Source organism: Rousettus aegyptiacus, unplaced genomic scaffold (genome assembly GCF_014176215.1).
Source record: "Rousettus aegyptiacus isolate mRouAeg1 unplaced genomic scaffold, mRouAeg1.p scaffold_m13_p_5, whole genome shotgun sequence".
NCBI lineage: Eukaryota > Metazoa > Chordata > Mammalia > Chiroptera > Pteropodidae > Rousettus > Rousettus aegyptiacus.
In genome coordinates this window covers 4,969,813-4,994,846 of record NW_023416308.1, presented here as the reverse complement: position 1 = coordinate 4,994,846, position 25,034 = coordinate 4,969,813, and the positions used below count along the sequence as shown (strand labels likewise).

The 25,034-nt window shown below is 36.6% G+C and overlaps 1 protein-coding gene across 1 annotated transcript in view; it reads left to right on the top strand.

The window, feature by feature from the left end:
• PPTC7 (protein phosphatase targeting COQ7) overlaps positions 1-25,034 on the top strand; it is a 34,249-nt gene that overhangs the window by 2,658 nt on the left and 6,557 nt on the right. Inside the window, exons 2-4 of the mRNA XM_016149673.2 lie at positions 16,424-16,603; positions 21,521-21,719; positions 24,909-25,032. Of these exons, the coding sequence (XP_016005159.1) occupies positions 16,424-16,603; positions 21,521-21,719; positions 24,909-25,032 (503 nt within the window). The remainder of the gene's footprint in view (positions 1-16,423; positions 16,604-21,520; positions 21,720-24,908; positions 25,033-25,034) is intronic.

Here is a 25,034-nt window from a genome sequence, read left to right as displayed (position 1 = left end):
GGGGAGACAGGTTCTGTTGGACTATCCTGCTTTGGAGGCGCTCTTCCGGAAAGCCATCTTGGGAGCCACCTGAAACAACTGAGTTTGCCTCATATCTTTGGCTTCCACAGACCAGTATGTATACTGGTGATTTCTATTTTATTGACACCAGGCCATCACGGGTCTGATTATGTCTTGCTGTGAAAGAGGTAATGAGTCACAGTGTCCTCTTTAATATCGCTTTTTACTCTGGAAGCTGGAGTTGTAAATGGAATTTTATTAAAAAGCTATGTTCCGTGTTATGTTGAACCTCAGTGCTTTGAACCTTTTCATTCTAGAGATAATTCATTTTCTTTGGATTGACACTGTTTATTGCTGAGTATCTGTGGAACTCACTGTGGTCATCTAGGACTCTTGACTGTAGAATGAAATCTGTTTGTTTATTTTTGTTTTAGAAGGAGAAAACTTTTATTTCTTTAATTTATAACTGATCTGTCCTATTAGTCATGCAGTGACTAAACGTACTTGGTGCTTTACAACATTTTTGTACAGTCCCCACTGGATTTCTTTTAGGAAAAACCAACTAGGTTGGGTGTGGTAGGACATGAGAACCACTCCTATCTTCTAGAACACTGGCCAGGGTGCTTTCTCTTTATTAGGTCCAACCAGAGTGAACCAGTACTAGTAGGACTATGTGCACTTTTATTTTTTCTTCTTCCCTGTGGCTAGTAGTTCTCCTTATTACTCCGTATGGATGCCTAAGTACACAAAAATATGAGAGCTGCATACCGTGTAATTGCTGGGCCTCCCACAGCCCTGAGCTACTTAACAATAGAAACAAAGCCTATTGAGAGTTGTAAGACTTAGTAACCTTGGAATCAAGTTCTTTCATTTTATTGCTGCGAAAATGGAGGCCTACGGAAGGTCAGATGACTTTGCAAAGGTTACTCCACTAGTTAATGGCAGAACTAGGACTAGCACCAAGACTCCCCCATTCCAGTTTTCTACCTGTTACAACACTGGTTTTCTTGACAAGATAGGTACATTCAAAACCAGTTTGTCTTCTGGTACTGTTTGTCCTAATGCTTTTTCTGCTTAAGAGAGAGAGAGAGAGAGAGAGAGAGAGAGAGAGAGAGAGAGAGAGAGAGAGAGAGAGAGTGTGTGTGTGTGTGTGTGTGTGTGTGTTTACAACTTCTTTATTCACTCTATGACTCATAATTAAAATGCAACAAAATCTCCTGCATACTAAACCACAGTTCACTGAAACTACTTCTTTAAAGATGGCAGCATCATCTATGCCATGTAACCTCTGAATATTGAGTTAAGTAATTCTTATAAAACTGCGGGATGTTTATTTAAGCTTAATTTAATCTGAAACCTTAAAAAGAAGTGAAAACAATTTCATATTATAGCCCTTGGATCTGATTTTGATTGTGGTCAGGATTGTGGTCAGGTGTTTTTGTGAGTAATGCCAGTCTTAAAAGTAGTTGTCTTTTTTTTTTTCTTTTTAAACGCCTACAGCACCCGGTGTATTCCTCAGCGGTCTCCCATCCAAGTACTAATCAGGCCCGAACCTGCTTAGCTTCCGAGATCAGATGAGATCGGACGCATTCATGGCCACAGACAAAAGTAGCCGTCTTAAGGCATAAAGATTAATGAATAATGTAAAGATCAAAATTTTATTTAGGAAGTGAAGAAATGAGGTAGAATTTGGTGGTTTCCAATAGTCATGATAATTTTAATGTATTTGTTACAACCTCTATATCTGAAAGTGAGTTGACTTTTTAACAAAGTAGTTACCTTGGGAGAGTGTATATGGCCACTAATTTCAGCCTTTCAAGAAGTCCTCTGTGGAATTTCCCTCCGCTACATTTCAAGCTGTGTCAAGAAACCAGTCTTAATATTATATAAGCATAATTTTTGAAAGTCAGAATTTAGCATGATCTACTTGTTGACAGCAGACATGACCCCGATTGAATGTTTAAAAATTTAGTTGTGTAATTGCCATATCATTCACTTTTTAAGATAAAAAATTAAAGTAAAAATGTGGTGTTTGATATATTCACAAAATTGTGCAACTACTTCCAGAACATTTTTATCACCCCCCTCAAAAAACCCCACCCATTGGTAGTCACTCCCCAATCTCTCCTCCCTCAACCCCTTTCAACAGAAAGTAGATTCTTACCCTGTAGATTTGCCTATTTTGGACAGTTCATGTAAATGGAATCATAATATGCAGTTTTGTGTCTGGATTTTTTCACTTAACATAATATTTTCTATGTTTACCCACATTGTAATATCAGTACTTCATTCCTTTTTAGGGCTGAATAATATTCCATTGTATGGATATACCACTTTTTGTTTATCCATTCATCTACTAGTGGACATTGGGTTGTTACCACTTTGTGGCTGTTGTGAATAGTGCTGCTGTGACACATTCATGTACAGGCTTTCACGTGAACATACATTTTCCGTTATCTTGGATATAGACCTACAAATAGAATTGTTAGGTCATTCTGTAGCTCTGTAACTTATGAGGAATATAGTTTTTATAATATATTTCTACATAGTTCTAATTGTTTTATCCAAGGGGAAATATTTTTTAAATGACAACAATCCTCTAATTTCTAGGATCATCAGTACTTTAAAAACACCTGATCTCATAGCTTCTATGTGCTTTCAAGAGAAAATGGTGGAATATTAAAGGAGGCGTGAGGGTTTAGTAAAAGAGCCTTCTAGGAGTCATAGAAACAGCAGATTTAAGAAGCCACTGACCACAAAAAGGTTACTGACTAGTTGGTTATTGACTAGAGGAGTTTTGTTTGTTTTTAAACACCTGCTCTCTGATATTTTTCTCATTTTTTATCTAAATATAGTATATTTTTCATAGGTTCTTATAAGACACATTATTTTAGAAGTAATTTTCTTATTATACTGTCAGAGCTACTTTTTCCTTTGTCCTGTCTTTAAAAAAGAGATTCTTGAGTTCAGCTTTAAATTTTCCTAAATTCCAGTTTCTCAGTTTGTTAATATTCTTCAAGGAATAGGTGAATCATTGTTGTAGAACAAGAAAATGAATTTTAAAAGAATGACTTTTTATACCTTTTAGAAAATACATTTTTGTAAAATGTTATAAATTATGGCAGAGGGTAGGAAACAAATGTTAGCTGGTTATGGTGAGCCTTTTTTTTACGTGGGAGTGAGGGGACCTGGATGGAAGGAGGCCTGTTCCCTGAACTTTAGCACTGCTATTTGAAATTGAGCAACACATAACCTGAATGGTTGCAACAGTATCCAAACGGAGTTTGTACTCCAGTGTGTCAAAAAACACTATGCCTGCTCAGAGTAATTGACCTACAACCATGTCCTTTGAATAAACACATATGTCAACTTCAGGCTAAACCTCAAGCTCATTTTGTGTAGGTCCTCATCCTTTTTAGAGAGGCCTCACTTGGGGCCTGAGGTTCAGAATTTCCAGGAAAAATGCTTTGGAAGAATAAGTTAAGAGTATTTTCTTTTGAAAGAAATTTTCGACTTTTCAAACCAGAAGTTTTAGCCATTTGAAAAACATTGTCAGTTTGCCTTTCAAAGTTAGTCTTAACTTTGGGTCTCATTTTAAGAAGTGGTGTCCTGGATCCTTTTTTTTTTTTTTTTTTTTTTGGTCACTAGCAATAAAAATTTAGTGTTCTCATTTGAGAGTTGTTAAATATTTTAAAAATCTGATAGTTTTCCATCTCTCTCAGATTTAAAACCATTTGTTTTCTATGATTAAACAATTCACACAATTCACAAAATTGCATCATAAATCAAGACTTCTTGCAAAAGCTGACCACAACAGAGAGCATTGGGCTGATAACACACACTTATTCAGTTAAACTTGAGTTGGCATGTGGCACAGCTCTTCCAATTAAGTTTAAATTTTTAGGAAAGAAAAGATGCTAAATTCTTTGGAATAAGATCCCAAACACTATTTTGGGTGGGTAGGGGGTGATGGGAGCTTTTCTTTAAAGAGTGAAAGAACTTCACTCTGTTTCTCCTAAGGATTTATTCAATATCTGACACAAAACATGGTTCACCTTACCAGTGCTTTATATAGCACTTTAGATTTTATTCCGTGTTTTGTTTTACCTTAGTTGATCTTTTAACTGTGAAATAACTCATCTTCACTTAGTCTGTGCTTGTTTCCTCATCTATAAAGTTGACTTATCACTAAGGTCAGTACAGCTAGTGTCATAGCTGAGACTTGAACCTAAGTTTCCTGCTTGCAGGTCTGGTGCTTTTAAATAAATGGTTTTGTTTTGTGCCTATAAGAGTAACACCTGTTCAGAAAAGCATTATATAAAACACTTGTAACTCATAACTCTACTCAGTATGGTTTCCTCCAGCCTTTGCATATATACAATTGTATGTATACACATTATTAAATAAAATCGGGTTTAAAATATATTCTGCTCTGTAATGCTATTTTTGTATAATATAAATACTGGTAAGGTTAACTGCATCATACTTCAGTGCATCTATAGTCCATACTTTAATTAGTCCTCTATTTTCAGTTAGATTATTTCCAATTATCTGTTACAAGTAACACCAGAGTGAGTAGTTGTTCCTGAGTCAAAGGCTATGGACTTCGCAAGGCCTCTGATGTAAATGTTAGCTTAGGTCCCTCCAGAAAGGTTATAACTGCTTCATACTTTTGCAGTTGCAATGTTCAGTATGTCTCAATAAGTTTATTGTTGATCTTAAGTCTGTCACATTTAATAATTTATAAATTCGCGAGATTCGTAAACAGTTGTTTTTGAGGGGAATAAGTTTGTAGCTGGTGAATAGCTCTAGAATCGATTGAATTGTTGGTATGAACCTCAGGGACTACAAAATGACTGCAAAAACTTTGCCAGAGACTACAAAAGTGACTTACTACAAAGAGTGCTTTTTGTTAGAGCCAGTACTATTTTGACTCAGGCCAATTCCAACCCATTTCTGCACTGATTTTTCTTTTACTCATTAAAAGACTATTTTGAAATGGGATTTTTTTTTCTTTTTGTACTACTGTGACGATCATTCTGATCTTTCAAGGCTGCCATTATCTAGCAAGTTTTTTTGACTTATCAGAAATTAGTCTGTGCTGTCATTTGAGGTAGATGCAAAAGGTTAGCCGTACTGAATGAAGCAAATAAAAAGCGCTTCTGTTTTCACATCAGTGTTTAAATTAGAAAATAGATCTGAGGCCTTTTGAGCCACGCTTCTCTTACTCAGGCCCACTTTCACATCTGAAAGTACTTTCTCTTCTAATAAAGTTTTTCTTTTCTACTGTAAAAAAAAGAAAGAAAATAGATTTGAGCTATTTGCATAAGAGCTTGAAAACTCTAGATGGCCTCTAGGGTGACCACTAATTGGTAATATGGTCATCATGTTTCTATGAAATAACGAAGTCTAAACCAGGGATGTCTTATGTGTGCATTGAAAAAATCCACTTCTCTTGGTTCTTCAGTGGCAACTTTGACTTTACTGAACAATTAGTGGTCTTTGGATAACAAGGTTAGTGTGTTTTATGAATACATTACAGATCATTTGAATTTACTGAAGTCAGTTAGTACTAATCTATAACTTTTAATAGAATTTGAAATAGAAAAATAGTTGTTTTGTTATAGGCTTAAAGGAGAAAAACTTAGAACATTTTAGTCAGGTGGTTAAAACAGACGCTCTTTTCTTGCATTGTGACTTGGAATCCCAGAATCTTAGAAAAAAAGCAACCTTGAGAGAATTTCTCCTCTTGCCCTTATTTCACAGATAAGAAAACTAAAGCTTAGAGGAGTGATTTGGCCAGTGTCCTACAGCCATTTAGTGGCAAAGAAATCTGGGAGTGGTGTGTCATCCCCAGACTGCTTTTCAAGGCTCTTTCCATTAAGGCTTTTTTCCCCCCCTTAATTTTTAGTTTTAGTTTCAAGTATACAGTATATTGGTCAGACATTTATATAGTTTATAAAATGATCCCCCTGATTGCTCTTTCTCTCCTCTGGCTCTACACCTAGCCATTACATTAATGCTAACTGCATTCCCTGTGCCATGTTCCCCATCTATCAACTACTAATTTGTACTTCTTTAACTCTTCACCCCATTCTCCCAGCCCTCCAACCGCCCTCCCCTCTGGCCCTCACCAGATCATCCCCTGTAGTTGTGAATATGTTCATCGAGCCTTTTAATGGCCTGTGAAGAGGAGCATCCTTCAGCCAGCCAGCTTCCACCCAAGGCACAGTACCTTGTGCAAATCTAGGATGAAATAATAGGTCATTCTCTTTTTGGAGTTCTCAGATGATGGTTTACCAGTATACCAGAGTGTTGGTATTCTAACTTTTCAGTACAGTCAACTGAATTCATTGTTTACTGGTCCTGTTAGTCCCTGACAGGTACTGTGGAGAAGACCACGAACAAAAGAGATTTCCAACTCTGAAGTTTCATAGGTCGGCGGGGAAGGCACATATAGGAATAGTATAAAAGAGTAGATACACATTAGGTGTTGTGGAAGCATGGAACCTCAACAGATGGGTAAATCAAGGCAAATGAGAAGAATGGTAAGGCTCTCTGGATTGAGGCATCAGCAAAGGTGCAGAAGATTCCCTAAACTACAGTTGTTTATGGCTAGAGAGTAGTTTGGGCTGGTAGGGTGGGATGGGAGGTCAGCTGAGACTTGATGTTGGAAACTAGATTGAAACTAGATTGAAGGTCACAATTGCCATGTTAAAAGGTTATTTTTTTGGTAGGAAGCTATAGGTGTTTTTGCTTTTGTTGTTTTGGGGTTGGCTTGGTTGTTTTGAAAAGGCAGCACACTTGGATTGGTACGGAATTTCAAAGGTGTTCAAAGGGTGCACAGTGAAGCCTCCCTCTCACCCCAGTCTCCTAGCTGCAAAGTTCTCCCAAGAGAAACCAGTGTTATCAGTTTCTTGTGTATCCTCCTAGAGAATGTTTTTACGCATGTAAGTAAGTTTATATACATGGAAGATATTTGACTAGAAGAGTAATATGGATATAGCAGTTTGTCTAAAAAAAAAATAATAATAGCATAATGGGAGAACAGGAGGCAAAAGACCACCAGCTAGGAAGCTACTGAAGTAGTCTAAGCTAGAAAGGTCTTTAGGGCACTGGAAAGTAGTTGGGCTTCAGACACATGGCAGACATACAGAATCAACAGGACCTAGAGGGTGAAAGAGAAAGTGGAATTGAAATTGATATCTTGCATCTAAAAGCTTCCTTAAGGTTTCTAGCCTACAAGTGTGAGTGGGTTGGACTGCTATTAATTGGATTAGGAAATGCAAGAGAAGGGTCAAGTTTAGGAAGGGAAAATGGAATTGCTCTGTGCAAGAGGCATTTCAGAAGCAGAATCATTGGCTCTTGGAATGCTTGCACCAGCTGGCCTTTTACTAAGTCCTGACTGCTCTGGCAGTGGGACTCATTTGAATTGCCTGTGTGGTTTGTTTTTTGTACTTTACCAGAAGGCCCAGGCTCACTCTGGGCATGGTGACTCAGGAGGTGGGGCTTGAGTTCCACAGGTAATCTCAGCGTGCAGCAGAAATTGAGAAATGTTTTGCCAGGTGCCAGGAACCAGGCCAGCACCCGGGAACGAAATGATGATTAGCAGTATGAAAGAGACTCTGCTCTGAAGGGGGAAGAGGGGATCACAATATAGAGAGGAAGAAAGATAGGAAAGTCATGATAAAGTCATGATAGAGGTGCTGCAATTATTGTAGTGACCTAAGGAAATGGTTAGGCCCATTTATGTATTACTAGTTGTTATAAGATTTCCCCTTTGACATGAGCAATTTCTAAGTCAGAACTGTGGCACACAATAGGCAGCAGGCACTTAAGAGATACTTGTTAAATAAGTTTACTTCAGAGTCACTTCTGGAAAAAGGAAACTAATTCATTTCTTAAAGTTTTTGTGTGTGTGTGTGTGTGTATTTTTTGGAGACAAATATATGTTCCTTAGTGCTTGAAAATGTTACTATTAAATGTTTAATAGAATATTGAATGGTGGTAGATGTGCGAGTAGAAAAGATGAATGGCCCATTCATCTTTTATACATTATCTGTGGGAATTGTCTTGGTTGTGTCCACAGACCAGTGCTTGCAGCCTAAAAATACTGATCAAAGACTTTTCTCTGATTGCTGCAGGCTAGGCTGGTATATACGCTATTATTTGGTCTTTCTTAAAGAGAGGAATACCTTTATTACATATTGGCTGTGAGCTGAGCACTGTGGCAGGCAGGCACTGTTAATATGTTATTCTTGTTCCTCACACCAGCCTGCGATGTCCATGATATTATTCCCATTTACAGGTGGAAAAGCCTAATGTTTAGAGAGCTACCCAAGGACACCTAATCTTGGAGCTCGAATTTGAACCTAGATCTGACTCTAAAACCTGTTGGTCCTTGCTCAGTGTGTATACATTGTCTTTCATGTCAGAAATGACCATTTAAAACTTTGTTTTACTTAGGTGATCTTTGCTGAATGAATTCTTAGTTATTAAGGGTAATAGTGAAGCAAAGCCCCTTAATTAAAGCAAATGAATCTAGCATTTTTGAACTAGTCAGTGGGCCACGAGGACTTTAGTGGCCTCAGGCCAGCACTTTCCTTTTGGGGACCTCTGAAAAGCCTTAACTTCTGCCAAGTGCATTGTTTGGGCTGATTGCTGGTGAGGAGTTCCTAGCAGGGGTGTAAAAGGCATTTACCTGGAGGTCAGATTTCTCTGCTCTTAGAGCTCTAAGCTCACTTTTTACTTTATCCATATTAGTCAGAATTGTAGGGAACTGCCCAAAATGCCTGTCTCTTGAACCTCCTCCCCCACAATTCATGTTTTTATCCTTCAGGGCTCCTGTCAGACACTTCTCTTTTCCAAGAATACTTTTCTGATTCTTTGAGCTAGATGTAATCTGATCTATCTTGCTTTCTTTGGTTTTTATTGGTGTATATTTACTTTGTTTTATTATAGCCATTTATCTTTGAACCTCTCTAAACATCCCTCCCTTACCAGTCACTACTACTTGATTTTAAGTTTTTGTGGGCAGGAAATCTTTTAAAAGATTTACATGTAAATCCCTTTAGCTGCCTTTCACCACAATGTCTTGCACATAGAAAATGTTCAGTAAAATATATTGAATAGCTTTAATACTGAATGTAAGTATAAAATGTAGTTCTAATTGGATTTATATAAATAGTTTTTGTCAAACCTCCCATAAAGGTGATATGCACTTATTACCGAAAAATGCAAAAGTGTGGAAAAGAAAAAGAAAAAATTGCTTGTCCTACCATTCAGAGATCATTTCTTAATTAAACAGTAGGTTGGGGAAAATATAATTAGTATTCAGAAATTAAGGGACAGTTCTCCACTTGGCAGGCTTATTCAAAAGAATTATGTTCTCATTAAAAAAAAAAAAAAAGAAGTGTGAGCCAGGGCTACAGAGGGTGGTTGGCATTTTAGTAAAGGCCAGCTCTTATTTTTATAGAAGGGTTAAGAAAACGGAGGGTAAATGGTATTGTCTTTGGGGTTGGGTCAAAGACATACACCTTAATCTTGTAAGCAAGGAGAAAATTTCTCTTAATCTAAAGAGCCAGTATGTGAAATGATATGAAATAGGTACACATCAGATAGCAGATAGCTGAACTTTAATTGCTGTTACCTTCTTATTTAAATGTTAAATTATTAGGTGTTATGTAACATTTCCTAGTATCTAGAAACTAACAGAAGCCTCAGCTTTATAGAAGTCTTTAATTCTGTAACATGCTAAGGGCCCTGCTTCTACCTTCATAGCTAACCATTAGCGTCATCCCCCATGATTTGCCTATTGCCTCCTCCTGTCCAAAAGGCATTGCTAACAGCATTTAGCATTTGAAGAAGATACTGTTGCAGCTCAGAAAGGAGTGACCTTTTCTGTAACTTCACCTTCAACTCTGCAGTTTGTGTGGCAGGAAAGGCAGTGATTCATTCCCAGGTCTGTAAGATACCCAAGATCCCAAAGCCATAGTTGAGCCAAAACACATCATTCCACATTAAGTATTTGGTATTTAAACAGAAGAGCTAAACTAAGGAAGAACATTTTTATTTTTAAAAGGTCGACTTTGAATTTTTTTGCCTTCACACTGTCATTTCCTAATCCTCTTTTCAGCATTTTTCACTGCTTTTTAAGACAGAGCAACACCCCAGAATAGTCTGAAAATTACCATCTCTAATTAATGAAGTATTCTAGATGATAGATATGAGTGTGTATATGTATGCATATGCATTTTAACTTGATTAATTATTAAGTAACTTCATGTTTACTAAGCTAGAAAGGAATAGCAATTTTGTTTGGCATTCTAAAACATAAAATGGATTGTTTATTCCTGCTTTGAGTCCCTTTTTTATTTTCATTAACTGTCCTGGACGGTTCCATTTCTTTAGCAGAGTTTGACTTCTGCCTATAGGTTGCATTTTCACACATTTTATCAGATTGAATCCTTTTTCCTTTCCATCCTTTCGGCTTCATTGCTTCAGCTTTTGCGTTAGCTTTTCCGCCTAGAGATCTTGAGTTCTTGACGTAGACTTAGTCTCTAGAGAAGAAGATGTGGATTTCATTGTGATTAATGCAGAGCGGTTGCTTTGGGGAAACTTCTTGCAAAGGGAATATACCACTTGCTTGTTACAGCAGGAACAACATCATAATTTATATAATTTCACCTCTAGAGAACTGAAAGGACTGTTAGTCAAAGCAAATTGTAATTTTCTGAATAGCTCAACTGTTGAATATATTTTTTGAGTAATCCTGCATTTTGTTCCTTTTGGAATAATTATTTGAAGATACATTTCACTGTCCTGAATCACAGGGGAGTGTTTTTAATGCCCAAATAGTTGAAGCTTTAGAAATGTTGATACAAGTGTGATCTGTTCCATTTGATAGAAATTGAATTTATACTCTGATCTCATTTTTCTCTAGTTATAATAAGTTTGGCTTTGAGAATACTAGATGATAGTATTTGAAGAAGAGCCTTGATATCTGAAAAGAAGCTGACTGTAGCACTGCAATAAATACTGCCTAACCAGCTGCCTCATTAGATGAACATTCACTGCAGAAAGTGTAAAACCAGATATCCTATCCCTCTGAGTACGGAGGGTCTCCTGCTACTTTTATTATTCAGCTCTTGTGATCCAGCCAGATTCTTATTCAGTTTCCCCTCTGGAATTTCAGTTCACTATCAAGTACCTATCTCAGTAGACAGGAGATGTTTCACACTGATGGAAAAACAATCCCTGTAGAACCCTCTTGCTTTGTGAGAGGGCGAGGCTCGATGTGAGAGGGTGAGGCTGGATGTAAAATGCCTTGAGGTCAGCAAAGATGCAAAGAATAAAGCTGTCACCTTTAGGTATTACTTAATATTTGAAATTCTGCCAGACCCTATTTTTGGGTAAAATAAAACTGTCAAATTTTTATTCACCGATGCTTATATTAAAATTGAAATTGAGTATTCCTTGGTCATCACTTTCTTCTGCAAAATGTTTGCTTTGTAACTAACTGTATGTGAATCTGAAGATCACTGTAGTAGGAAAGGTTTAAGAGTGGTAGCCTCATACTGATGGCTGATAATGGGGGACAGTGCTGGACAACATCAGGCTGATGTTGGCTTAGTTTAGTCTTTTTTAAGGCGAGCCTTTGCAACTACACAGGTGGCCATATACAGTTGGAAAGGTAGGATTTTTAAGCTTCTATAATTTCATTTTACTTACCAAACTTTTTTTCCTTGAACTTCTGGCTTAGAACAAAGCTATTAAGTAAAATTCAGAGTTTAATAAAAAAAACTAAGTGATTTTTTTTTTGAAGTACAGCAAAATTTTGTTTTTATGTAGTTATAACTAAGGCAAAGAAAAAATAATTAGAAAAATGAAAATTGGCTGTTTAAGAATTTTTTTGTCAACTATAATTTTAAAAAATCATTTAAAAAATTATTTTAAAATGTTCTTCACATAAAAAGATACATTTAAATGATGAGAGACACACTGGAGTTCTCTCTTTAGAAAAACAGTCTGGAAAACTCAAAATAGTATATAAAAATCAAATATTTTCTAGTTGATTACTTCCTACTTTATGAAACTGAGATTTCCACATAAATGGTACAACTAAGGGAATATTCCTTGCCCTATAGTCTCCTCTCAGCCTTTTACTCAGCTATTTCAGATATGTAACCATTATCTTAACCTAATAATGGTTTTAATTGGATTTTGGGTCAAAGGAAACACTTAAGCTAGACATTGTGCTGACAGACTGTTATTAATGGAGACATAAGATGATTACAGTGAATTAAAGGAAATAGCTTCTATATTCAGTGCTAACTCTTTATCTTGGCGTTCAAAGCCTTTCCAGTTATTAACTCAGGCCACCCTGTGAGCTGCACCTTCTCTTCACCTCTAAAATATTCTGACAAACTGGATTACTTGTCTTTTCCTTAAACTTAATCAGTTATCATATCTGCAATTATAATTTGATGCCTAGAGTAAGAAGCGGTTCACAAAGGAGCTGTTTGGCCAGGAATTCTCATTTCTAAGATAAGATCTCCCCTTAACTCCTTGAACGTATTACTCTCTCTAATCTCCCTGAACATCTCATCCAATTTTGATCTTTGTCAAAGATCTGGCTCTTATTTCCTTTCCAACTGCAGACAGATAATTCCTGATTTCATACAGAACATTTTCTCAAAAATGCCCTGCTGCCATCTGAAACTCAGCATACTGGAGACAGAATTCAGTATCTTCTGGAGGCATTTCCACCCTCTTCTCAACTAGGGAGTCATCTAATCAATACTCATTCCTGAAATTTAGAAGCCTGTTATAAAACCTATCGATAATAGAGCCCAGGTGTCTTTTTGAATTTATTCATTGGCATTTCTAGTGATTGTCTGTTTACCTTTTTAAAATTTCTAACCTAAAATCTCACAGCTGACTCCTAACTGCTTAACCTCTCCCAATTCTTTCTCTCCACTCACTGCTGTCAGGATTATTTTTCTAAAATTTAGATTGGATTATATCACTTCTATCCAGAAACCTTTTTGACTTTTTATTGTCCATAGCAGTGCTGCCCAGTAGAAACATACGGTAAACTACATATTTAATCATAAAGTTTCTAGTAGCTGCACTTAAAAAAGTAAAATTAAACAGATGCCATAAATTTTAATTAGTATACTTAACCCAATATATCTAAACTATTTAAACATGTTAAGTATAAAATTATTACTATGTTTTTACTTTTTTTTTTTGGTACTATATTTTTGGAATTCAGAATGTATTTTACATTTAGCAGCACATCTCAGTCCAAACTAACCTCAGAATTCAATAGTTGCATATGGCTAGTGGCTTCCATGTTGAACAACGCAGGTCTATAGCATAAAGCTTAAGGTTCTTGGTCTGTAGTTCTGTAAGTGAGTAGTCTAGCTGCCCACTAGAAGGTGAACTTTTCAGAGGCAGAACTAATCTTCCTCAGCCCTCTGTTACCTGCTGTTCTCTTTGGCCTCCATTTGCTCGTAGGAATAAATCTTAATGTTTGCTGCTCAGTATCTTTGGTATCTTAAGTAATCTCTCCTTTAACAGTTTTTTTCTTTACCTCTAAATGAAATATCCCTTTATTTCCCCTTATATCTGGATTAATTCCACTGTTTAAAAGGTGTTCTCAATTTTTGTGGATTAAAGCTTTTGCCTGTGCAAGAGAGGAAGTATTCATTTACTTGTAGAAATAACTGCCTGATAGGAATTAAACTAGGTTTCAAATGTACGTTTGGTAGATTATTCTGGTTTTAGCCTGATTCTAATCCCAAATACAACTCTTCATATTATATAACTTGTTCTTTGTAAGTAACTAAGGCTTTTTTCAAAGCTTTATTGAAAAGTCTTTATATGCTTTTTAAATCTCTTTTTCCCCTAAAGAGATTGGGCCAGTGGAGTTTCATCTGAGTTCTTTTTCCCCCATATAAAAAGCAAACAGGTGCCTGAAGGTTGCGCTCTATTCTGGGAGAAATCTGATTAATGTTGAAGGGCGGTGTCAGGTCAGACTCTAACCTGCTGACAGATTATTTAGTGAGTGCCAGGATCAGCTCTCAACATTATCTCAGATTTTAGTGGTTTTCTTGTAAAGGGCATTTGTAGATGAAACCAGTTTGTATTGATCAGAGACTGGTTAAGAAGAAATTATTTCCTCGAGCAGGCAGTAATTTGAAAAGAATGAAGGATTCATCAGATCAAGTTGCAAGAATTATAATTGCATTCTGTGTTTTAACGCAAGTCGTTGCATTTTAAATCATGGTAAAATCTTACCCCAGTAAAAGATTAAGAATTCCTCAAAAGAAATTCCTATTAAATAAAATAGCTTAAGTTCTTTTTAAGAATTTCCAGATATCCTCATGACTACTTGAAAAACACAGAGGAAAAGTGATACTTCTCCCTGGTAGGATAGACCTCAGTCGTCCTCAGTGCTTCTCTTTCTCCCACCACAACTGCCTCCCGCTCCCATCCAGGTCACCTGTAAGGCCTTCTGTGTCACTGGAGCCCAAATCCCTGCACGCTGACCGCACTGCCACCGTCACAGCTGAACTGAGACAGGCTCCAGACTCATCCTATCTCCACGGCGGACAGAAAGATCTTTTTTCTTTTTCATTATTATCGTTATTACTGCTTAAACTTTGTATAAAGGAACATTTCAAATATATATCAAAGTAGAGAGATAAGTGTACCTCTTTCCACTTCAGTTATTCATTCATGGCCAATCTTATTTCATCTACTCCTCCGTCACTTCTCCTAATGCCTGTTATTTTGAAACAAATCCCAGATATCCTATCTAGTCAGCTAATATGGAATCGTGCTCTAAAATCAAATTTTGCTTATTGGTTGGTCATAGAATGTGGAGAAAGTTGCTGCCCCAATAGTGATAATTTTTTTGTCACCCTCTTTACTGTCTTCTAATTCTTTTCCTCTTATATTTTCAGGATGTGTTTCATTTCTCTTTGATAAATGCCATCATTAAAAAAATAGTTTCATCTATCTGTTTCACATTAAGCCAGTTTTTCAGTGATGCACTTATAGGCACTCTCCTACTTTTGTACCAAATAATGTTTAAAATGTCTGTGAAAGTTGAATGTATAATAGATGTAAATGTGTATGTGGGGAGGATGTTTCATGCTCAGAAAGCCTTAAAAATGATAAGATTTCTAATATTTTTATTATAAAATCAATACATGCTCATTATAAAATAAAATTTAGACAATACAGAACAGTATGAAGTAAAAAGCCAAACTCTCCAATTTATTCACTGGTTACTTGTAGTTCCTTATTTCCAGAACAACTACTATGAATATTTCTTATAGATCCTTTCAGAAAGACTTGTATATGGTCTTTAAAAACCTTAATGATGTACATATCTGACATTTTTTTTCCTCTTTGCAGACAAATTGATTTTAATGTTGAACAACTAGCTTGGTGTTTTGTAAAGGGGTTGAATAGGAGATGGTATGATGTTGACTTTGATGTCTTATTGACTTTCTCGAACACTAGTTTCCTCATGATAAAAGAGTCTTAGAACTTGTCAACAGCTCTATGGACCCAAATATCTCTACTAGCACTGTCCAATGGAAACATGATATGAGCCATACATATTACTTTAAACTTCCTACTATTCACATTAATTAAAAATAAAAAGAAACAGGTAAAATTAATTTTAATGTATTGAGCACATTATATCCAAAATATTTTAACATGTAATGAATATATAAAATTAATATTTTACCTTGTTTTCATACCAAATTTTCAAATTCCAGTGTGTATTTTATACTTAGAGCACATCTCAGTTTGAATCAGCCTCACCTTAAGGGCTCAATAGCCACATGTGGTAGTGGCTGTTGTATTGGAAAGCATAGAGCTCCTTGTATAGGATAGTGGTTGTCTCTAGGGAAGAGGAAAGCGAATGAGATGTATTCTAAATTTTGTTCTTTATTTTACAGTTACTAATATTTGAAGTTAAAAGTTTGCTGCTTTTGGTATTCTCAGTGATTGCTGGCTCTGGCTTAGTTGTGTCATCTCTAACATCAGCACTTTCTTTTTAAAGGATCATTTTTCATTTTTATAAAATACAATAAAGATTAATAACACAAATATTCTATACAAAGACAATAATCTTGCTAAAATTTAACTATTGGCTGGTAGGCAATGCCACCCTGTGGTAGCTCACATGTTTATACATCAATATATGAAAGATCAAATTCTAAGTAGAGAATATGGCTTAGGAGTATTAGTATATAACATGTTAAACTTGAGCACTTTTTATTCTAAATTTCAGGGTAAATATGTGTACTAGTATGTAGTAAAATTAACTATCAGGAAGAGACAGAAATTCCTGAGAAGTTGGTAAAAACATCCTTCAAATGTAAATTTTTTTTTTTAGGGGTTGCAGATGGTGTAGGAGGATGGAGAGACTATGGAGTTGACCCGTCTCAGTTCTCAGGGACTTTAATGCGGACATGCGAACGGTTGGTAAAAGAAGGACGGTTTGTCCCGAGTAATCCCATTGGAATCCTCACCACAAGCTACTGTGAGTTGCTGCAAAATAAAGTACCTTTGCTTGGTAAGTAGATATCCTATGTGTTTTCCTCTCTAAAGAGGCCCAGGAGATAGTTGACAACAAAACCAAGAAAATCACTTACCTACCTAGCTTTTTTTTTCCTGAGGCTCTTCCTGTTAGAGTGTGATAGAGACACTGTGGGCTAACCAAAATACTACTACTTGGAGGGAATGTGCATAGGTACAGCCACTTCGGAAACAATTTGGAATTACAGAATGAATTAAACATGCGCAGGTAGTATGCCCCAGCAGTTCTTCCTCTAGGCCTATACTTATCCGTGTATCAAGAGTAGTTAAGAGAATCTTCATAGTAGCATTGTTTGTAGAAAACTGGGAGCAACCTAAAAGTTGCTATTGTAGAAAAATGCATTTTGAGAAGAAATTATTTAAAGCTTCATACAATAGTCAGCTGCATGTTGAAGGAAAAGGAGATATTGCAGAATATCACTTAACAGTCTAGTTCCATATATTTCAAGTTCAGGGAAAAAAAAGTAAAACTATTGTTTAGGGATTCTAAAATATGATGAAAGAAGAAGGAAAAGCAAGTGGTTGTATAATTCAGGATAATGATTCTTTTCCATTCCAAGAGAGGAAGAAAGGGATGGGGTCTGGCAAGTAAAATTCAGTTGATTACCTGTGGGGGGGTTCAGGTTGCAGATAGGCAACCTGACTACTAGCAGTTAGCTGGTAAGTTAGTAAAATAACATGGCACGAAATAGATCCCTATTAATCTTTCATTAGAAAATATACAAATACCTAGTGTTTATCTGGTTTCCTCGGAACTTACCCAACAACTTACCCAACTTTCTAAGCAGAGTTTCAGAAAAGGTATTAAGTTTTGCTAATTGCCAGAATCTTTCTGGTTACTAGAAGGCCTCCCTCCTAGTCACCATCTACATTTAAAATTTGTCTCTGTTCAGTGTTACTGGAGAGCTCCACATTGTAAAATTTCACCTTCAATTTAAACTCTTTGTAAGAAGGGGTTCTTTTCATCATGCTCCATCTTCTATCTTCTCCGCGCTGTAATTAATCAGCTTGTTTTCTTTTTAACTAAAGAGAAATCTTGTCTTGAGGTTTCAATACACCATTTTGTCTTAATCTGCTATTTTGGATATGCAGTCTGGAGCTTGCCTGGCACAGTGAAACATCCTAGATTGTAACACCACTGTCAACTTGCCATATGACTTTGGGCAAACCACTTAACCTCTGACCCCCTTGCTTCACATGTTAAATGGAGAGACTTTTTTTGTGAAAAGGAGTGACTTAAAGCTTCATGCAGTTTCGAGAAACTTGTGGAGTGAATAGAGGACATTGCAGAAAAAGATCCAATAGTATAACATCTAACAGAACCTGTAGACATAGATTCCAGGGCCCTGACTCCTGCACGTTCCCATGAATCTTCTGCCAACACTCCCCATGCTTTTACCGTGACTTGGAATAACCAGTTATAGCAACTGTCTCAATTTTGCACTTTGAAAGCTTTCTTTTTGCTGTTTCTTTCTTATCCCTACTTCCTTTCCTGTTTATCCTCATGTAACTCAGAGATCTTAATAAAATAAATTTAAGTACATATTAAAAGTTGTTTTAGATTAAATATAATTTTTTCTCCTAAACGATGTATTGAAATAATCCTTCTTACCATGTTTGACATGTATATACTTCTCTCTCACCTAATCGACATATCTCAAAAGTATAACTAAATAAGCATATTTTGGCAGGCATCCGCTGAGTTTTACTGAACCCCAGATAATTTCAAATAATGATAATTTTACAAAATAAGGTAATCCTTTTTTTTTTAATCCAGCAATTGCTAAAAAGCCTAGAACACTTTCAATATAAAGGGCAAACTAATAGCAGTAACCACTTATTTCTTGAGAATTTTTAGCTACTTTTAGATGTGGTTTGGCATCACAGGCTAATTGTTGACATATATTTCCCCAGAAACTCTTAAGTGGATTTAGAGCTTATAAAGCCAACATATCTTAAGAATTTGAGGAGCCATACTAAGGTTATTTATTTCTCTGTTTGCTACACAAAAAGCTTAGTAGTAATTTACAAAATAAGGAGCTAGGTGATAAAAATATTTCCATTTAAGCATGAGGGATTTGCTTGAGTGCCTATATGAACTGGTCAGTCATCCGAACATCCAACACTGTTCTCAGTTTACCTCTTTTCTTCTTTGCCTGCTTATTCTTCTCTAAACACCTAAGTATGATGAGGTCTTCTCCCAGTATTAGACTATCAGTAATTTGAAGAGGCAGAGGACTATATATTCTAGGCCCAGATGGTTCTAAACGGCTGGGCTTGCCTTTGTTGGTTCTGCTTTGCATATTAAAGTTTGTGTTCTAAGTCAGCGGGTTACTGCCACAAGGGTAGCCCTGGGTTTGTCATTGAGTAATAATGAATCAACAAGAATCCTTACTGCAGCAAAAATTTCAAGGCTGTGCTACTCGTCTGTCATCTTTCATTTTCAGATTAATCCCATCAGCTTTCAGATCTTTTTTTGTGTGATCCTATTAATGATAAATGATTAGAATTTCTGTGCATTGAGTTAGGAAGGAAAGGTAATTGTTGATCTTAGCTCTAGTATTAACTGTGGAATAGGTTATCTGACAGAACTTCCAGTTAGTTACAGTACCTCTGTTTTTCTTTGATGTTTAACGAATAGGGACTAGATAGCTTAACATTAGTGTCAGGTTAGTACCCATGCACACCCTGCAAATAACAAGGAAATGGCATTTCTTTATAGTAAGATAAATGCTTAAGAGTTTTTAAGTATTAAGTTATATATTGTCACTTAGAGAAAATAACAAAAATTAAATTACCCATAATCCCACTAAGAAAACTACTACTGTTTTAGTGGTTATACTCCCTGATATTTTTCTATGTACGTTTGTGCATAGAATAATGGTAACATGAATTGAATTTGTTGTGTGCTTACAAACAGCCCCATGAGGAAGGCTGGAAGGTACTTTTATTCACCATTTTGTTAGGAAGAAACAGGTCTAGAGAGAATAAGTGACTTGTCAGCAGTCACAGAGCTAGAAAATGATGGAGCACTGGGATTTAGTACAGCTAGTTCCACAGCCTGTTTATTTTGTTTCATTTTGCTTTTTAACTGTCTTTGTAACAGTTTAGCCTTCGCCTACTATTCCTTTTTTGCTTTTTAAAAAAATTTTAATAAATTTCACTTTTTGATGTATAGTTCTTTAAGTTTGGTATTACTTTTTTTAAAAGAAATTTTAATATTAATAATCTACTTGTTTCACTTATCTTTCCTTTTCAAATCTATTTCTCTAACATAATTTTAGTGGCTATCAAAAAGTTAACACTTCTTTATTTGTTCTGGTGGTGACCAGAGGGGAGGGGGATTGGGAGGCTGGGAGAGAAAGGTGTGAAGGGTAAAGAAGTACAAATTAGTAGCTGATAGATGGTCACAGGGATGGGGAGCACGGCATAGGGAATGCAGTCAACAGTAATGCAGTAGCTAGGTGGAGAGCCTAAGGAGAGAAAGAGCGATTAGGGGAATTGTTTTATAAACTGTACAAATGTCTAACCACTGTACTATGTAATTGAAACTAATAATAAAATAAAAAAATTTTAAGAAGGTAACACTTATGTGTTATAAGTGTTTGCCATGATTTAATTAATGTTAAACAACTTTGTAAAGTAGTTACTATTATTCCTGTTTTTATAGATGTAGAAACTGAGGGACAGAGAGGTTAAGTAATTTGCCCAGGCCACAGAGTTAGTAGGTGACAGGGCCAGTGTTCAGATGCAGGCAGGCTGACAACAGAGTATTATGTGAACGTGTACAGCCCATCATTGTATGGATGTACTGTAATTTGTTTAACCAATTCCTTAATTTTAGATGTTGAGTTTGTGTCCAGTTCTTCCTGATCTTAAACAATGTTTTTGTACTTAAGTTTTATTTGCATCTCTAATTATTTTCTTAGAATAAATTCTCACCAGTGGAATTGCTAGGGTATGCACATTTTCCAGGGCCGTATTGCCCTTTAGAAAGGTTGTTTAGTTTTACTCTCTTATCACCATGGAATGAGAGTGACCATGTTTGCTACACTCTTGACAACACCATGCGTTATCTTCTTTTGATTTTTGTTAAGCTAATGGGCAAAGTTGTTAGTAGTACAGTGATCATTTTTCATATATTTCTTGGTGAACTGCTTATTTTTCTATTTTGCCATTTTTCTGTAGATAGTTTTAAATTTTAGTAGTCGAAAGTGATCTTACGAGTGTATTAACAGCCTTTCACTTCAGAGAAGATCATTCAAGCTGTGTGCTACAAAGGTTACATGGAAGCTTTTTGCTCTCTACTTGGAATTTGGTCGCTTCCATCTGAACACACAAAGCTACCTGGGAAAACTGTTTTTGTTACTACATAGTGAGTCAGTCCCCAATATCATGACTTCAACATATGAAAATCTGGTTAAAATTTGTTGTATGTTCCCTGTCTTAAATGTTAGTGAATTTTGTGGAGAAGGCTTCTTGCCAGTGACTAATGAGAAATGTCAGGAAAATGTAATATTCTGGCATTTAAGTATTAAAACTTTATATCTCAACAAGGTGCTTTTGAGCATTTGGCATTAAATTAATAGCACTATTGAAACAAAATAATGTGGTTAAATACTAGCCATTTTTACTGTTTGTCTCTGCAAGTGGAAGAATTCAGATCATCAGTGGCCTCCTTACTATATATAACCTAAATCTCTTTTTCTTTCCCTACCATGTATACCCTGATCATGTTACTATCTTAGAGATATGGAACATAGCTAAGAAAGGTCCTTTTTAAGCAAAGGAGGTTCAAATTGTGGCATGCCGCTCTTTGGGATAATCTAATTAAAATGTGTATACAAAGGCAGCCTAGTAAAAGAAAATAAACGGAGGTCATTTTTGTTTCTAGGTAGCAGTACTGCCTGCATCGTGGTGCTGGACAGAACTAGCCACCGCTTGCACACAGCAAACCTGGGCGATTCAGGCTTTCTGGTTGTCAGGGGTGGCGAAGTTGTGCACCGATCAGATGAGCAGCAGCATTATTTCAACACTCCGTTCCAGCTCTCAATTGCACCACCCGAAGCAGAGGGAGTCGTCTTGAGTGACAGGTAATCTCCCCTCTCTGCCATTAAGTGTGAGGAGGACATGGCTCACCCATAGGTTCCCTATCAGCCCCGTTAACTACAGTGGGAAAAAGGCACATTGAGAATGTTCTCACCAGGGGGACCTTTTAATTTCACTTCGAAACATACTTTGCTTGAACTTGATACCGCAGCCAAGTTGAATTCTGATAAATGCCCAATAATTTGACAAGACTGTGAAAATACTATTTCAGGCTTACAGAGTATTCGTTTTTCATACCAAGACTGCATGGTGCATATGGTCGTACATATTAAATTGTGCAGGAGAAATTAGTCATTTTTTTATGTGTGTCATTGCCTGTACAAGATTTTGCACACATTGCTAGGGAAGTGTGCAAACAGGCACCTGCTTTTATATCAGAATGAACTTCCTAATTTTCAGGGCTTCCTGTTACATTCATCAAGTAGAACTTGCAGTCCTTATAGAACATGTCAGAGCCAAATTAACTTGCATGGAATCGTCAAGAGGTCTTGGATATGTTCTGTGATAATGCTATTGAAGTGTTTGTCTCTTTTTTTTCCTGACATCGTCTCTCAGTTCATTTTTAAATTGTCCAGAGAACTTTCTAAGACCATCGATACTTTTTTTAATCAACTTTTACAGTTTATCTTTTCTAAGGTCAGAGTACAGAGTAAGTCTAAGTCTCGGATTTCACTGCCTATAACAACCTTATAGGACCTGACATAAACATTTTTGGCAATTTATAAAATGTCGTTAAATGGATAATGAAGCTTTTGTAAAAATAGAAGCATTCTAGCAAATGCCTGTTGTCTCTGCTTAATTGCTGTTACGAAGCCAGATCTTAAACTCTAAGATAAAATGATTATTACTTCCATCTTTTAAACTGGAATGAACATATTACATAATTAGGTATTCAGTATTGCCCATTTAAGTCTATTGTTGACTCCTAGGGAGAGGGAAGAATTTTTAACTTTCAGATTAAGGCAGATTACCATAATTGGAAGAATATTTAATTATGGGCCCTTCTTCAGTTGGCTATAATGCACATTAATATTAGCCATGTCAGAGTGGGGAGAGTTGAGGAACCCCAAGGCCTTGACAGAGATACTAAGCCCAGCTAACAGTTTTTGAAGATCAGTGTTTTAATTTTTTTTTTTTTTTGGATTCCTCTTATTTTGGCTTCTGAGTGCTGGAGCAGCCCTGCCGTGTCTCAGACGCTATATTCGGTCCAGTCTGGATAGGGCAGCGCTTGGCCTGTCCTGCCAGCAAGGTGGAGGTTGCTTCCCTGGAGCCCGAAGACAGTTTGCTAGCATGTGATTTCAGCTCGAGTTTCAGTGCAGTCAAAAGTTTCCAGCAGCACAGTACGTTCAATCTAAATGGGCACAGTCGCAGCTGGCAGAACACCAGGCTCACGGGTGGGAGTGTTGGAGAGGAGGACAAACTGTCCAGTGGTAGTAAGTCTCTCAGGCAGAACAGCGAAGGGCACTCACTCTGGGGAGTGAACCACAGCATGAAATAGCTTCAGTGCCGGCCTGCTCGTCAATCTCAACTTCTAGAATCTGACCAGCTTCCAAAGACCAAGCAAACGTGAAGTGTCTTGTATTGTTTCTCTTTTATTCTTCCACAGAAGAAATCAACCTGATTTCCACCAGTTTTCCACTCTTTTTTTCCCCTGCTGTATGTTATTTTCTTAATTATTAGTCCATCTTATCTATAAAATATTATTTTAACCTGATAGATTTTTCTTTAGTAGCTGTTTTTACAAAATATTTATTGTAAAAATGTGTAAGTGAAAGTTAGTTTGTTCCTTGCCAAAGCTCATCACAGAACTTTTAGACGTCCCACTTCTTTCCTCATTCAAGAGAAGAGGAACCAGAAATTTTCTCAGTGCATTTCGTGTAAGTCCCTAGCAGGCATGAGAGGGCTGTGTATGTATATGTTTTCTCTTCACAAATTTTATAACATGTCGCTTACACAAGTTTTAGAGTTTTTCTGTCAAGCTCAGGGTGCTTTGGTTCTGACCCCTCCCTTCCTGGTCAGTGTGTAAATTTTTTCCTGGTTCTTTTTCCATAATTACAGGTTAAGACAGATCTCACCTTTCCCTTACCTTTGAGGCCTAGAAGCAGTGATTCACATCTGGAAGTGGCTTAGCATCAGCCTCTGAGGTGGAGAGGAGCATTAACTCTTTTGATATATGATCTTTTCTCTTCTCCCTACCTGGGATTTCCCCCCATTCTTATGTGTGCTTTCATCAGGTGTAAGAGGAAGAAAATCTTCTGTCTTTTTAAAAGTTTTATACAAGAAGATGTAGGGAGAAACCTACCTCCTATCCCTGTCCCCAGCCACACATGCTCTCCACAGAGGCAGCCACTGCTACCTATTTCTTTGGCTCTTTGCAGATTTATTGTCTGCATATAGAAGCATCTGTATTTGTGGATCTCCCATGCGCGCATACACGCACAAATCTGTACCTTCCTGTCTTCATTAACAATATATTAGAGAGTTGTCCCCTACACACACTTCATTTCTTCATTCATTTACTCATTCAACAGGTATTTATTGGAAACTTACTATGTGCCAGGCACACTAACAAATAAATACCTATGCATGATGAGCACTTGGTAAGGCCTGGGAAACACATAGTCCTTACTCTGCCAGAGTACTACTTATTAACACTAATATAATGTTATCAGTAATATATTAGTAATTACTAGCACTAAGAAATGCCATTGCAGGTATTTCCCATGAATGAATCCTTCAGGATTTGCATGCTCTCCACTGTAGTGCTTAGTTATTCCACTGTAATACAGCCTGCAGGGAAATTGATGGGTGGAAAATGAGTAAGAGAGGATGGAATGTGGCTCTAAAAAATTAGGAAATACTCGTTTCCACTAGGATTTTAGAGGCATGTTAGTATCTGACTCAGAGGACCCTCCCTCTTTTTAAACCACATGTGCCTAATTATCAAACTATTTTACTTAAAAGTTTCAGTTAAGCTTTTGAAATATATTAGAGTTTTTAATTTTTTTCCAGGTTAGGAATTTCAGAATGACTGGTTTTTATTATTGATTTCATTATTTTAAATTAGATTTTCTTAAGGCCTCATTACATTGTAATGTAGCACCTGTTGGAAATTTTGAATGGTATCTCTAAAGGTCTCTCTTAACTTTGCCCCTGTCATGTCGTTGTCACAGCCCAGATGCTGCAGATAGCACATCTTTTGATGTCCAGTTAGGAGACATTATCCTGACAGCAACAGATGGACTCTTTGACAACATGCCTGATTATATGATCCTTCAGGAACTAAAAAAGTTAAAGGT